This window comes from Pelodiscus sinensis, chromosome 7, assembly GCF_049634645.1.
Source record: "Pelodiscus sinensis isolate JC-2024 chromosome 7, ASM4963464v1, whole genome shotgun sequence".
In the NCBI taxonomy this organism is placed as follows: Eukaryota; Metazoa; Chordata; order Testudines; family Trionychidae; genus Pelodiscus; species Pelodiscus sinensis.
The window spans coordinates 57,817,301-57,831,911 of record NC_134717.1 but is presented as its reverse complement, the minus strand read 5'-3'; the positions used below and the strand labels follow the sequence as shown (position 1 = coordinate 57,831,911).

The 14,611-nt window shown below is 45.8% G+C and overlaps 1 protein-coding gene across 10 annotated transcripts in view; it reads right to left on the bottom strand.

Moving 5' to 3' along the window:
- The window catches only part of UNC80 (unc-80 subunit of NALCN channel complex), a 178,480-nt gene that overhangs the window by 29,391 nt on the left and 134,478 nt on the right, over positions 1–14,611 (bottom strand). For all 10 annotated transcript variants that reach the window (XM_075933921.1, XM_075933922.1, XM_075933912.1 and 7 more), the window contains 7 exons: positions 12,620–12,655; positions 12,045–12,263; positions 8,121–8,321; positions 5,669–5,792; positions 3,676–3,801; positions 1,579–1,702; positions 662–868 (listed from right to left, as the gene is read on the bottom strand). In XM_075933921.1, coding sequence (XP_075790036.1) covers positions 662–868; positions 1,579–1,702; positions 3,676–3,801; positions 5,669–5,792; positions 8,121–8,321; positions 12,045–12,263; positions 12,620–12,655 — 1,037 coding nt within the window. The remainder of the gene's footprint in view (positions 1–661; positions 869–1,578; positions 1,703–3,675; positions 3,802–5,668; positions 5,793–8,120; positions 8,322–12,044; positions 12,264–12,619; positions 12,656–14,611) is intronic.

Sequence of the window (14,611 nt, the reverse complement as noted above, 5' to 3'; positions counted from 1 at the left end):
GCTCAGGGCATAATTTCCAGTGCAAGGAGACACAGCACACTGGAAACAGCGCATAACTGCCTTGTCCCAAGAGTGAGGCAGCCTAGAACAGGGGTGGGCAATATTTTTGAAGGGGGGACACTTCACAAATTTCTGAAATGGCCCCAGGCCACCCTAGAAGGGGCGGGGCCAGGACATTTCCCATGCTCCCCCGCCCACAGGCCCTGATTGGCCTGGGGGTGGGAGAACCCAGGAAGTCTTTGCACCAGCACCTAGAGAGACCCACCAGCCATTTTGAACAGCTGACGGTTCCTTCTCAGTGCCACGTGCCCCTGGTGGTGGGAAGAGACTTCACGTGCGCCCCCATCCCCAGGTCTCGATTGACGTGGGGGAGTGGCAGGGCTGCTGCAGGCCAGATCAGTTGGCGTGGTGGGCCGGATGTGGCCCCTAGAGGCCTATATTCTTGGATGGGATTGCTGCCCCTCCTACTGTATGCACCACCCTGGCTACACCTCTTTTTTGGAACAGGTATGTGTTCCAGCGCGAAATGGCGCATTCTGGTGGCAGGGCAGACATGCCCTTGTGGCTGGGAGGATTTTCTCTGCCTTCCCAGCGGGTTCGTAAACGAAGCCTTTTATTTTCCTCTCTCCTGATGGACACGTGGCGGCTGTCACTCACTCACCCAAGTATGCTGCTTGGCTGGTGGACTCTGCAAGCCCTTCCCTGCGCAGGTCCTTCCCAGCATCCCCTGGGGTGGAGCAGTGTGCAGGGGAGCTCTCCATCATGAAGTTCTTGCTGCGGGAAGTGCTGATGATGCGAGGTGGCAACAGGATGTTAATTACAGTCTGGAGCAGCAGAAGGACTTCCGGCTGCTCCAGCCACGGACTGTCTGAGATCCAGCGAGGGGGTGGCAGGCAAGGGAAAGAAAGGAAAGAAGATCAATCCATATCCTCTCAAAGCCCATGCAAAAGCCACAGTCTCGTTTTCAGTTCCCAACCTGGGATGGAATTGGAATATCCCTCAAACCAAGCCCATCCCCCACTTTGTTATGCTGCTTCTCCTCCCGTGGGCAAAAGCAAAGTTATTCTAGCCTCAACTTGCACCCTTCCCTGGCAGCACTAAATCCTCTGAGCATAACGACTTGGCCTGCTCTCTTTTCCCACACTCTGCTTTCACCCCTGCATTTGATGTAGGTGCTTAAAAGTGAGCACAATCTATAGAAGACAGGGGGTGAAAACGTGATTTGGGACAGACAACTGGCAAGGAACGAGATGAAGAGCAAACAACAGTGGCGAATTCCTGTCCCCCAGAGCTCTGCATCTTCTACATTATGATACATTTTGCCTTGTCCAGAACTCCACCATTGTTCTCCTTTCCAAAGAAGTAGCACACTTCTTGAAGAGTGAGCTTGAGAACCACTGATCTGACACCGCTGAAACAAAAAGGAGAAACAACAGCTCCCGTTGTAGCTCCTTTCCATCACCCCAAAGGCACTTTCATGACACCGGTGGGAGGAAGCCAAATAAGAAGCAACAACAGCAGGAAAGGCAAATATTTGTGGTTGTGGGGAGGACTCTTTTTGTTAAATAATCATCAGACCTTTGCTTCCTGATCCTACTGTGAGCACAAATGGAATCAGTAGGTTTAAAAGCATTCCTTCTCTTCTCTCCTGATTGGTGAATGGGGAGATCACATGGCTTAAGGGGAAATCTTCTTTCAAAGCCTGCACAGTAATAATAAGAAAGGATTAAATGATTTCATCAGAAGTTTAAAAATATAAACCACTGTGGAGAACGCTGATTCCCATAGGCATTGTTCACATGGCACACCACAAGTGACTGATAAAATTACTAGCTCTGAGGAGGCCTGAACAGAAGCTGAGAATCTAAATGGTAACTGTTTTTTAACATAATCATGTGATAAAGGATATTCTGATCTCAAATACGCCATTATAAATCCAGAATAATCTGTTTGGAGTCCATATGGTATTATTTCAAATCTACGTTGGTGCAAATGAGATCAGAATTTGGCCCAAATTACCTGGGAAAAAAAAGAAAAGGGAGTTACACCAATGATAAAAACAGCATCTCCCCTCTTGCTGAGTGTGGAGGATAATCCAGGATCCACCCTTACTTCCCTGCCTCATCATTCTGCTTCCTTCACCCACAAACCCCTGATATTATGGTGGCCTTCCTTCCTGAAAACAAACAAAATGCACAGTTGGATCCTGACACTTAGTCCAGTCTGAATGAAATGCCCCCTCAGCCTAAACAGATTCACCTCCAAAGCAGAAGAATTTTAGTGGTGGTGGAAGAAACTAATGCTGGGCGAATAGCTGAAGGTTCAAAGCTTGTCTAGAGCACCCAAACTTTTAGATACTTAAGTGTGAATTTAAATTGAACCTCAGAACCACTCAAGTATGCAAATCTGTACGGGAATGCTCAGGGGAGAAGGTTTTTCCTGTGGGACTTCAGACCCTGCTGAAAGTGCTGGTAGTATTATGACATTTCCAGTTTTGAGCCCTTCTGAAACCCAGGAAAAACATGTAAAAATGGAAAAGAAAAAAACCCATATGCAAATATCCCCAAATGATTAAAAAAAAACCCGATTCATCTGGGTTCTAAACAGGGGCAAAGATTCAAGAGAAAGTAGATGTGGCTTTTATATTTTTAAGAACCAGCCACCCAACATTGGAAGAAGCCTGCAACATTTCTGCACTGATCAGTGAGAATGCCCATCTTATGGATGCCACCTCCTGTTCTATGGTGAACAGGACAGTGCTGCACTTTGATGCATTGGCGCTCTACCCCTCTTTCCCATAAGCCCCCCACGCTCTGAATGTCCTGTCAAAGTGCTCAGCTGCATGGTAGATGTGCCACTCCTTAGTTAATTATAAGTAGAAAAACTGGTCCAAGGGCATAATATTCCCAAATAGGCCATTGTAGCATGAGCCTTCATTCTGCCCCTGGGTATATCTCTATTCCCTTTGGTTCCGAGCCCACACAAAGGTATAAAGCGTATGGAAGCAGAGAGAGTCCAAATGCACATGGAAGAGCTGCCGGCAAACATGTTTTAAAAACAATTAGCGTCCACAATAGAAACATATGGCACTAATGTGAAAAGGAATATCTTCATAAAAATTCCTCCTGATGGGATCCCGTGTGTTCACTGTTCTAGACTTCCAAGGATGATATTTGATCAGCAGTTTAAAAGCCAACCCTTGGTGTGCAGTCAGGCTTTTTTCTCTCCTATCTGTTCTTTGCACAACCAGGGTCAGTTTGGTGTAGGTCAACGGTGCCAAACCCCACGCTCAATGATGCCCCATGACGGTTGGCAGGGCTGCCTGGCATGCCCTAAGACTGGACTGTGCACAAAAGGTAACAGATGACTTTCTGCTCGCTTCCTAGATCCCGGGAGGAATCAAAGCACGAAGCATGATTCCCCGCTGGTGTAATTCAGCAGAGCTCCACTGACTTCAGTGGTGTTGCCTCGTGTGACACCAGCTGAGGATCTGACTGCTTGTTAAGATCTGAGCTCCATTCTGGTGCTCCAAACCTTTGCCCTGGGGTGGGATGGGGAGAGTTGACATTTTGTTCCACAGTTTTTGCCCAGCTGTCGCAGAAAAAAAAGAGCACCTATGAGTTGGTGTCTCAACCACAAGCTTAACGGGCCTGATACCAGACAGGGCAGGCACACCTGTATCTGCAATGCTACAAGCCGGACAACAGCTGTGCTGAAGGGCAGAGGTGGTGAGAGATAAGGGCTGAGATGAAGAAGGGGTAATCCATCAGCAACACTGGAAGGTCCTACTACTCCCATCACCTGCAATACAAACAGAGCACATCACCAGGACTGACTCCTGCCATTCCACCCATGCCATATCCTCCAACATTTGTGAAAGAGAAACAGGTACACCTCAGATGGTGGGAGGCTGGGGTGCTCGGGGAGCAGGCGTGTCCCCAAATGCCCCGCAGCAGCTGCGGTGAGAAAGGAGAAGGGATGGTTCTAGCAGGGAAAGTGCGGAAGGGGTAGGGAATCTCTACAGGGAAAGCCGGATGGGGTGGACAGAGGACACAGGGAAACTGGTACATTTCATGAATGTACCCACTACCAGCCCTGAGTAGCCAGCACTGGACTGGTAGAATAGGGACAGTTGGAGGGTATGTCATGTAGCCACTGTAGTCCATGGAAAAACGTAATATAAGCAGGAACTTTGTGATTCTTTTCTTTCCCTTGCTGATTTCTTGAAAGAATAATGTCCCGAGGCAGATCCAGTCCAAATTTTGTACAATGTTCAGACTCTCCTTAAGCGCAATGTATTCTTAAAGACTCTGTTCTAATTAAATAAACTAAACTGAATTAAAAATAATTAAATGAACTAATGGATTAAATGAACTAATCTCTGAATTTAAATTTAGGCTTCATTTCAAAGGTGAAAAACCTTTATTCTTTGTCATTTAAGATTTCCCCTTGTTCCTGGCTACCATTTTTTGGGGGGGGAAGAGGGAGGGTTTGAGGCTGTTTGCTGCTATGAGTGCAACTCTGACTGGTGTAAAGGCTCAAATTTTCAAAGCTGGCTCCAGACAAAAGGTTCAAATAGCCATTGAACAAACACCGCTGCTACAACCACAAAGGAGCCACTCGAACTCTTGTCATTATGGTCCCACCCATCTCCCTCTGGTGCCGTATGAAAATGCTGTATGGATTCTGAATGAAGACAAAGGTGTTGATAACGCCAACATCTTCCAGTTTTATCTGTAAGCGCTTTGGAGCAATCAACTTTCCCAAAGCATCAAACACCCAAACAAAAAACCCCACAACCTCACCCAGCCCTCAATCTTTTTCATTCTAAAAATCAGTCATTAAATTTATTTAATATTTAAGTCAGTATTTTTAACCCAAAGGGAACTAAGAGCGCTACCACAGCCATTTCCCTCCAAATCGTGGGGTTTTTTCCAACTAAAATGGAAACATCCGCCTCTGGTGTAAATGGTCTTTGCTCTATTGACCTGATTCTTCCTAGTCACCAAGGCCTTGTCATGATTGCTTGTTACCATCAAATGGTCAGACAGACTCCAAGAGTTCTGTGTGCAGCATCTCTCTGTTCACGAAAAGCACAAGAGCTGTCTGTGCACAGGCGTCAACCCCAACCCCTCCCCCCCATACATCATTATAGCTCAATTAAGGATGAGATCTGAACATTGTAAAGCCAGACCCTGCACTAGATCAAACCAGGGACATTACAAATGGCAGAGTGAATCCACTCACGTCACCCTTTAACTAGCCACTCAATGCCCTTGTAAAGAGCAGTAAAAAGTTCCCTTCCCAGCTGTAAACTGAAACTGTCCCTACCCCCACCCTCCCACTGCTACCAGGTGTGTGCAGTCTCCACCGCCCCACTCTCCAACTTGCAGCCCTCAACTCTCAGCGCAACATGCAGAGGTGGATTTTCAAAGTGGTGCGTGGGAAGTAACACAAATCAATCACTTGACCCGGGGGATCGGTCCCTGTATCTTCCCAGGCACCACTTTGAAAGTGTACCTCACTGTCTCTGGTGTCTCCTGGGAAGTCTGCTTCCACAGGTGGACAGGTAACAGGAAAAGGGATCAATTTTAATCTTCAGTCCGGAAAAGTCAACAGCAGAAGGAAGCTTAGCAAATGTTCATAATGTTGCCACTTGGCTACTCACCAGATTGACACAGACATTGATCAGTGACCTAAGGTGAGGCAGGAAGGATATGATTGGCTGCCTCTGAAGTGTCAAACAAACCCCTTCAATCAAATTGCTGGCAGGCTCCCACTCAACCTGTCGCCTGGAATACAACAGTAGGTGCCGTTAGCTGGTTGGCTGCCCCGCCAGATACGCCAAAACAAGGTGACGGACATATGGCAACTCCAACAAGGAACATTTAAGACAGCAATGACATCCAAGATGGCAACAAGGGGCATTCCAAGGGTAAGAGTTTTACCCAAGTTATTCAGGGAGCACCGAGCACACTGGGAAATACAGAAGACACTGGGAAGAGAGCAGAGGCATTCCTGCCCTGCTGGATCAGTGACACAAAAACCGTCACAACAAAGAGAGAGAGAGAGAGAGACTGGAAGAATTTGGATTTCATCCCTAACTTTTCCTCTTTGCAAGAGAGCCTGAGGGTGCAAACGGGGACATCCAGGAGACAGACAGCTCAGATGAATCTGTCTAATGACCAGTGCTTGTTTGACATTTACAAAGGCATGCTGCCTCTGCTGAGGCAGACCTAGTGATTAACACATTAATGCTACTCAGTTTTGTGAAATCCCTGTTGATTGAATGTAGGCCTCACCACAAAACCTAGAGTGGAACAACTCGGCACTCAGGAATACTTCCTTCTCCACTTTCATACAGCCTAGCCTGCTGCATCATGGGAACTCCCATTTAACCTGAGCCCAGACCACAACTTCACCTTCTGCAGTCCTCTGTGGCAGGATAGACAAGTTAACTGCCTCCCTGAACCAAAAAGTTAATCCTGCCCTCACCACATCCCTTGCAGATTGCTTTTTCCTTTATAGTGATTTCTAGAGTCTGTAAAAGGAGCCAGCTTGAGAGCCCAGGAGACAAAAGATCTTTTACAAGCCATGCTCCTGGTCTTCAGGGGCTGTCTCCCAAGTCTATGTGGATCTGGATACTGGAGGCAAGGATGAGGCAGACCCTGTCTTACTGGAGCGTGTGGTACTGTTATATTTCCAGTGAGAGTCCAGGATGGACTCCTTAAAAGGCTCCCTGGTGCCGGTTATGCAGTCTGTCAGCCACATACTGCACCACAAAGGTAGGTCAATCCCTCTCAAAGAGGAATACCCCCAAGTGACGACCGTGTGGTCCAACGCTTACCTCGTGCATATCAGCCCCACCTTTTTGAGCTGGACAGAAAGGAAGCTGTTCAACCTAGAGAGTCCCAGGGGATCAAATGGCCTGCTCCTTTAAGCAGCAGCACGGAACCTGTGCCAGCAGCCCTGATCACCACTTAACAGGCTGCCTGGCCACACTATGTGAAAGACGGTTGGTGCGTTTGGGTCAGCTGGTGGAAGGCAGGCGAGTGACCCAGCAGCTCCTCCAATGCTCACGCCTGCCAGAAGGAGCGAGTCCAGTGCGGTGGCTCTGCGGAGGCGCAGGTGGAGTGAGTGGGAGGCTGTGGCAGGGATCCTAGCTTTTCGGACCCACGATGAAGAAGGGATAGTAGAAAAGACAGTGAGATAATGGCAAAAAACAGCACTAGCAAGATGAGGCAGCGTGAAAAGTAGGTCCCAATTCTCTGAGAGGGCAGCATTTTTGAAAGGGTTCATCCAATGCAGTAGGAAGGTGGGAGGAGAGGTGAAAGATCCCCACCTCGCTCGGTACGCACAACACCCCATCAGAATTGCAGACATTCAGTGGTGGGAACGACGGAATTTAACAGAGTCTCCCTCCCCTTACACTCTTGGCCTCTTGGCTAATGCTACCAACAAGGTTACCAATTCAAGGCAACTGTCATGGTGTGTTTTTGTGATCTAGGAATTTTTCCAGAAGAGACTGGACCAAGATCAGCTTCTTTCCCACAGGCCACGAAAAGGCCATCATGCTACTAACCTGGACTGAAGTCACATCAGTGAGGCCAAAAGGCCCCATGTTCAATTATCATCCCCTGGAACCTCCCACATTACTTCTTGTGATGCTGCTTTCATCACTCACGTCTTCTTTAGCCATATGTATTTGGATACTACTACCATCTCAGGCTATTCTTATAATTTGTACAGAGCCTTATGGTAATCAGGTACTTTAAAAATACTCTTCCCATAATTTAACATACTTTTTTAAAAACAGTAAACATAAAAGACCCAGAAATAATGAGACTCTTTTTAGCCTGAAGACTTATTTTGGGAGAGGGAATGTGTTAGATTTCCATTTCTTATGGTCACTCTCAATAAAATATGCATTTCCTCTCTTGCTGCCCGGAAACCGGCACCAAGAAAAATGGCGACATACATATGCACCAACAGGAGAAATGCATCTTTGTTTTGCTGTAAAAGTTCAGTGCAGCATGACACTGTCAATAAAATGACATACCCTTACTTCAAGGCTTGCAACATCAGAAACGGACCCAAAGGTTTCCGTTACACCTGCTCACCTCAAAGTAGGCATCTTGTGAATTTTATTGAACATACGATCCAATCGCTTTAAGATGAGGATAAGGGCAGGTCTCACGGCCTCGGCTGTCCAGTCGGTGATGGGCAGCATCTCCATGATGTAGCGCCGGAGCCCGCGGCTTTCCATCGTCTGGGTATCATAAGGTGCCAGCTTCAGAAGGGAATGTGCAATTTCTGCCAACCTAAAATTATGGCTTGTTAAGAGGGAAATCTGGTACTCTAACACGAGCGTCTCTGTAACACAGAGCCATGCCAACTGCTTGGTGGAGGTATCACCAATCTCTTTTAACGGAAGGATATTGTTGAGGGTAGAGCCCTGCAATTTAAACTCTTAGGTCAAATAATGACACATTCCTGGCCCCTGGTGGAACCAGTACTTCTGCACATGCATGTACATGGTATCTAAGGATTACATCATCATGGGCATCTTTATGTGGATAGTAGATGGGTAAATTGCATCAAAGAGATCACAAAGAAAGGCTAGCTCATGTTACTAAAACAGGGATCAAATACAGTAGTATCTTTGTTCAGCTGATAATAATATACAATGTAGGCAATCCCAGTGAAGGGTCTTTAGCAGTGCACAGCAATTATCGGACGTGTATCAGTGAAGCTGGAGTGGTTTGATTTTCTGTCATGTTGCCAGATCAATATGAGATAAATACGGAAAACTGCATATTTCCATGCCATTTTGATGCATTTAACTTGACAAAAATAATGTGGTTCACAGATCTATGTAATCTGTGTTATTTAGGATTATTTTCCCCAACATGGTTCATTTTGCTTTCCCATTAGCTTCACTTATGGCTTTTTTTTTGGCTCTTTCTGACTCTCCCAGATAACCATGATTATGGGGTATCTTTTATCTCATGCTTGGAATAAGAATGGCAATTAAACAGATACTTGAAGACTTCTTGTAATTTTTTTAATGTGCTGAAATTGAAACATATTATGGGAATGTGTCAATTTTGATAAAACTGCATTGTCCAACAGAAAACTGTTCTGTTGAAAACTGTTCAACTAGCACTAATGACAAACTCGAAAAAATGGATCTTGAGGACCAGGACTGTGTGCTGGAAGGGTATTTTCCTCTCAGCTTCACCAAGGTAGAGACTGGGAAAAAAAACTTTGGAAAAAGTCTGAAGAAAAAACAGCCATAAAACATGCACAAAATATGGTATGAGAAGAGAGAAATTCTCCCCTCAGGCTTTGCTTTTCTAGCTCTGTAGGCTGAAGTTAATGTGCTATGCAATGGCTGAATACAATACTGAAGCAGAGACACACCTCCTAGCAGAAAGCCATAGCCCAGATAGTGCAGGGGATGTACTGTTTGAAATGATGCGGATATGTTGTTCTGCGAGGCCGTGTCACAATGCCACAGTACCTTAACTCTGTGAGAGCTGCTTTTTAAAAGCACTGTAATTCTTGAATGAATTTAACTGAGAGATAAAAGATAAATAGCTCAGCACTATTTTATATATTTTCTGGCTGTTATTTTAGGGTAATTTATAACATTAACAATGTGGTATAGGATTTGAAAAAGCCGCATTATCTTGTTTCATCTGCACATTAATAAACATCTTTTCTTTTGTCAGTCATATTTTGGTTTGATGAAGGTGATCAGGAGTTTAGAGCTACCCTGAGAACCCTAATGGCTATCAGCCATTGCGGCTGAGTTTCTGTCTTTGGATTCAACAATGGCAACTGGAAAACATCCAAGCACACTCCCTTTGCTAGTGAGACGCATTAAGTTTGGATCTGATTTCAGTGCAAGATGCTCAGGTACAATGGTCGCCTACTCTGTCTTGTTATATGTGAGGACGAGCAGTTATATTTGGCAGGCTTTCAGTCCCAAAGACAGTCCACAGTATATAAGATTTAAAAAAAAACCTCTTTGTAGTTGTGATTTGTTCTTTGAATCTGAGACGTTCCCGTCCCTTTCTCAGAACAGTTCACAAGCGCTCCAGAGGGCCCTTACAGCTCCCAAAGAAGAAGCCTCCAAATTCTTTGGAGAAAAAGATGACCTACCATTTGATTTCATGCTAACTATGGATGAGACCATTTGTTTGTGTTTTAGCCCCAGCAAGCCAGACACGTCTAGCACTGAAACCAAACCAGCACTTTTCTGGAGCAGCAGAGGAGTCACATTATTCTATCCACTCTGACTTCAGCGATTCAGACCCTCAGCTCCATTATGGTGACTTCTGATCTCTTTCCACCTTGGAAAACAGGCCAGCATCGCCACATAATCCCCTACTTTCTGATTCTTTAGAATATCTCAACAAAATTGCCTGATGGCATTATTGAATCATCTGATGGAAGAGATTTAGACTTAGACTAGCTTAGTTCTGTGACTTCAACACATACAAACCTAAAGTATCCATATGAGTCTAAAGAAGTCCTAGATTATGCAAACTGAGAGCCCCTTATATTGTGTACAAAGGCAAAACAAGGATATCGATGAAATATGGAAGATCTCCAGCCTTCACAATGTTATGCTATGAGCTAAATCCTTGTATTAGATGTACATTCCTGAGGCTCACTGAATAGTTGGAGAATTTGTACTGCAACAAAATGGGCATACAAGTAGTTATTCCTTCCTATTTTTGATATCCTAGCACTTACTTTCCGGAGGAAAATGTTTCACAATGATCTACACAGGGCCAGACTGCAGATATGCACCTACATTTAAATCAGCCACGTACTACATGAGAATGTCCTGCATCTGCTCTAAAAGGTTTTAGTTCAAGGAACAATCCCAAAGCGTCTAATGATATCCTCCAAAAGCATTCAGATACCCACAAGTTATGGTGAGAGCTACATTAAAACTGCCCCAAGGGAGCTGACCGAATTGCCAGGCACCTGAGCAAGGTGTGTGTGAGGGGGGTGGTTCTATGCACCTGAAAAGGGTGAGCCCTCAGGAAGAAGGGGTAGCGCTGGGGACAAACAGTCCTGAGCATCGCCCAAACCCGCCATGCCCCCTGCCACCAGACCTTAGCACCAGCTGAACTGTGCCAGGAGTGGCAGCAGCTGGGAGCCCTGGGCCCTTTTGAATTGGTGGGCATTGGGACTGTGGCCCTCTCCCCGCCCCATCGGAGGGCCTGAACTGTGCCATATTAGTCCTGGTTTCCAATACATTACAGGATACAGTACACACACTTACTACTCGCAATCACAGACAATACATCAGAACACACCTGCAGCATAGGCAGAACCAACAATACCCCACAGAATATAATTTCCCCTGCAGATTAATTTTTGGTCTATCAACTATGCCCACACATGTGGAGGAATAACCATCAGGCAAGCACATATATGTTTTAGTGACTCTTGAGACAAAGGCCAACTTCAACAGACTATTTGATAGCAGGAACTGCTGCCCCGGATTGCAAGCGTATGAAATGTCCAGGAAATGCAAAGGGAATCGGAGACGATCTAGGGAACACCACATACCATTTCTGGAAGGCTCTGCCAGCATGAGTAATTGTTAGAACAAATAAAAGCGCAAGTGGTTACTTTTGGCTTTATGAAAAATTAGAGTCAGGGAATGAAAACGGCAAATCCCTGAGAGGAATCCACTTTCCTACAGGTCTCTGTTCAGATTTCTCCTCCTTCTGCATTCATGACTAGCACACATTTGCCTCTTCTTTGGCTTAGGGTACTAGAACTTAATGACTTTCCCCACCCCCTCCTCCTCCCGTTTCACCCCTTTTCGTGGAATGGAAGCAAGCTGACAGACTCCTGATTGGAAGCCTCTGGACATACCCTGTTCCCAAGGCTGAATGAGGTAGAGTGCTCACTCAGACTTGCCCCTGGAACTGCATACAGCATCCTGCATACAAAGCGTGCATTTCTTCACCGTTATACAGACAAGCACACATAGAGTTGTACGGCAAATGGAGTACCTCATGTGAGACTTAACATCCAGCAGCTCCAGGGAAGTCACCCTGGGCTCTCCAGCCAGGTTCTGCAATATCTTCAGCCTAGGGCCACAGTGCTTATAGAACTCAGTGCAGATATTCAGTAGGGACTCTCTGGGCCTCCTGAACTCCTCCCTAGCAATTCGCTCATCCAGCTCTTCCCGGGGGAGACCCTGGCCTTCCTCCAGCAAATGAAGGTTTTCCCTGGGGATTAAAAAAAGTGAGGGTGTATGGTGCATAGCTGAAAGGTGACGCAGACAGCTTGGTAAATGAGATTGTAATTACTGCTCTGCAAAAGCCACTTCCCCTGTGACAGAAAAGGAAGGCAAAGCACCTGGCACTTGTAGTAAGGGGAGAGAGAGAGAGAGAGAGAGAGAGAGAGATTATTACCTCCAGGATGGAGAATTAGCCTTGTTTAAATGAAAATACCTTCCGCTGGTTTCCCCTGAAACAGCATCCCTTGCCTCAATTACTGTAAGTGCAACCTGATGAACTAAGAATCCGCCTCAGAGGAGTTCATCATAAGATGCCAGGGAAAATGGGTGTAGGTCTTACTGTACCTGATAAAGTGCAGTTTGACTCCTTGATCCGGGTACCTGGGAAGTTGAAAATGCAGACACTGTGATTCCAAATAGGAACTCCAGCACATCAGAATTGCCATATTGGTTCAGATCCTCTGTCTCACAGATGCTTCAGAGGAACGTGCAAGAAAACCCAGAGTAGGCAGATGCGAGCTAGGCTACTACCCAGAAAAAACAAACACAAAAAAACTCTTCCTAATCCATAATAATAATTAGCAATTGGCTTTAACCCTGAAGCATGAGGTTTTATGTCCCACTCAAAACTTTTTTTTAAGTATTTTTTTCAAGTGTCCCTTGTTTGTGTATTATCGGACAAAAAGAACATAAGCTTTGCATACTTGGAGTCTGCACCATTTGATATTTTGCATGCCCCCTCTTCTTTACCACCTTTAGAGGTACATATCCCAGTCTTTTCATTCTCTCTTTGTATAAGGTCTGCTTCCTTTACCTATTCATTCTTATTGCCTGTCTCTGAACCTCTCTGGCTCTGCCAGTCTTCTAACATGTGGTGAGGACATACACAGTATTTTAGCTGAGGGCATATCCTTATTTTATATGATGGCATTAAAATATTTCCCATATTTTTCTCCCTCCTAACATTTTATTTTGTGAGACCAGATCTTAACTAATGGAGAACCTCTTTAATCATTGTCTTTTGACTCCCAGGAAAAATAATTTGGAAGCTGCAACAGCGATCAAGTTTTGTATCACTAAATTCCGGCTCTTACTATTGAGTCTGTTATACGGAGACCACCGCAGACAACACAAATGGGAAACAAAAAATGGTGGAGATTTTTACTACCTCTGTATCCTATCTTTAGTCCGCAATCAGTGGATGGGTGCCCTTCCATTCCTGGACTAGATATGTGTCCCATAGAGCTGCAGCAGGGGTAAGTCCAGGACCTGGCATGAGCCGGGACTAAGCAGTCCTGGCTCGCGCCGGATCCCAGACCTCAGCATTTTAAAATGTCATGAAAGCCGGTTTTTACTACATTTCAAATGCAGAGCCGCAGCAGGGGTAGGTCCCAAATGTGGTGCGAGTTGGGATTGAGCTGTCCTGGCTCCTGCTGGGTCCTAGACCACTGCACATCTGTCTCCCTTTCCCCCTCTCTCCCTGCACCGCAGAGATGGTGCTGGGGGGAAACCGGCATTTAAGCTGCCCCCCCCCCAGCACTGGCTCCTGCTCTCCTCCCTTCCCCTGCTTGCTGCAAGGGGTGGGGAAGCGAGGAGTCCAGTAGTGACTAGCCTAGGCTTATCAGGTAGTCGACTACTCGACTAGTCACTTACATCCCTAAACATGACGTGATAGAATTTGATCACAGAAATGTGTAACCTATCCAATAAGAGGGCAGCGCTGCCTATGTTAGCCAAGCCTGCACTCCAGATAGGATTTTCTAAATCTATTATTTGTATCAGGCTTTGAGCCTTTCACTAGCACCTTCTCCACAATGTAATATCCTCATCCGGAGGTTTTGTGCTTACAGCAGCCTAATGTGAACTGCCTTGCCCTGAGTGATGGGGCAGCATTATGTGTTTCTGGCTACACCTAGGTTTTAGTTAAACAATCCTTCAGCTTTTCCATGCTTTATTACCCTCCTGCTGTTTTCAAACCATGTGTGTGTGCGGGGGGAGAGGAGGGAGGAGACAAAAATCAATATCTGGTCTCTCCTGCACTCTGGAAGCAAAAATGGGACATTTTAAATCTGGTTAATAAAGTCTCTGGTGGGCCAAGGGGAATAAAAGAGACTGAATCTAGAGTCAGCATCCCCCAGTCTGGTATCCCATTCTCCTGTTCAGTCACATTGTCCTGGACTATAATACAGCCACACCGAGACTCCAGGATTGGGGTGCTGCCGATGGAGTGCTTGATTTGGGGGGGTTGTTTTCTCTTCAGTCCTTCTCATCCTTAGTAACTGATTGCCCTCTCACACACATAGAGAATCTTAGAACATGGGGGTCAGAAGAGACCTC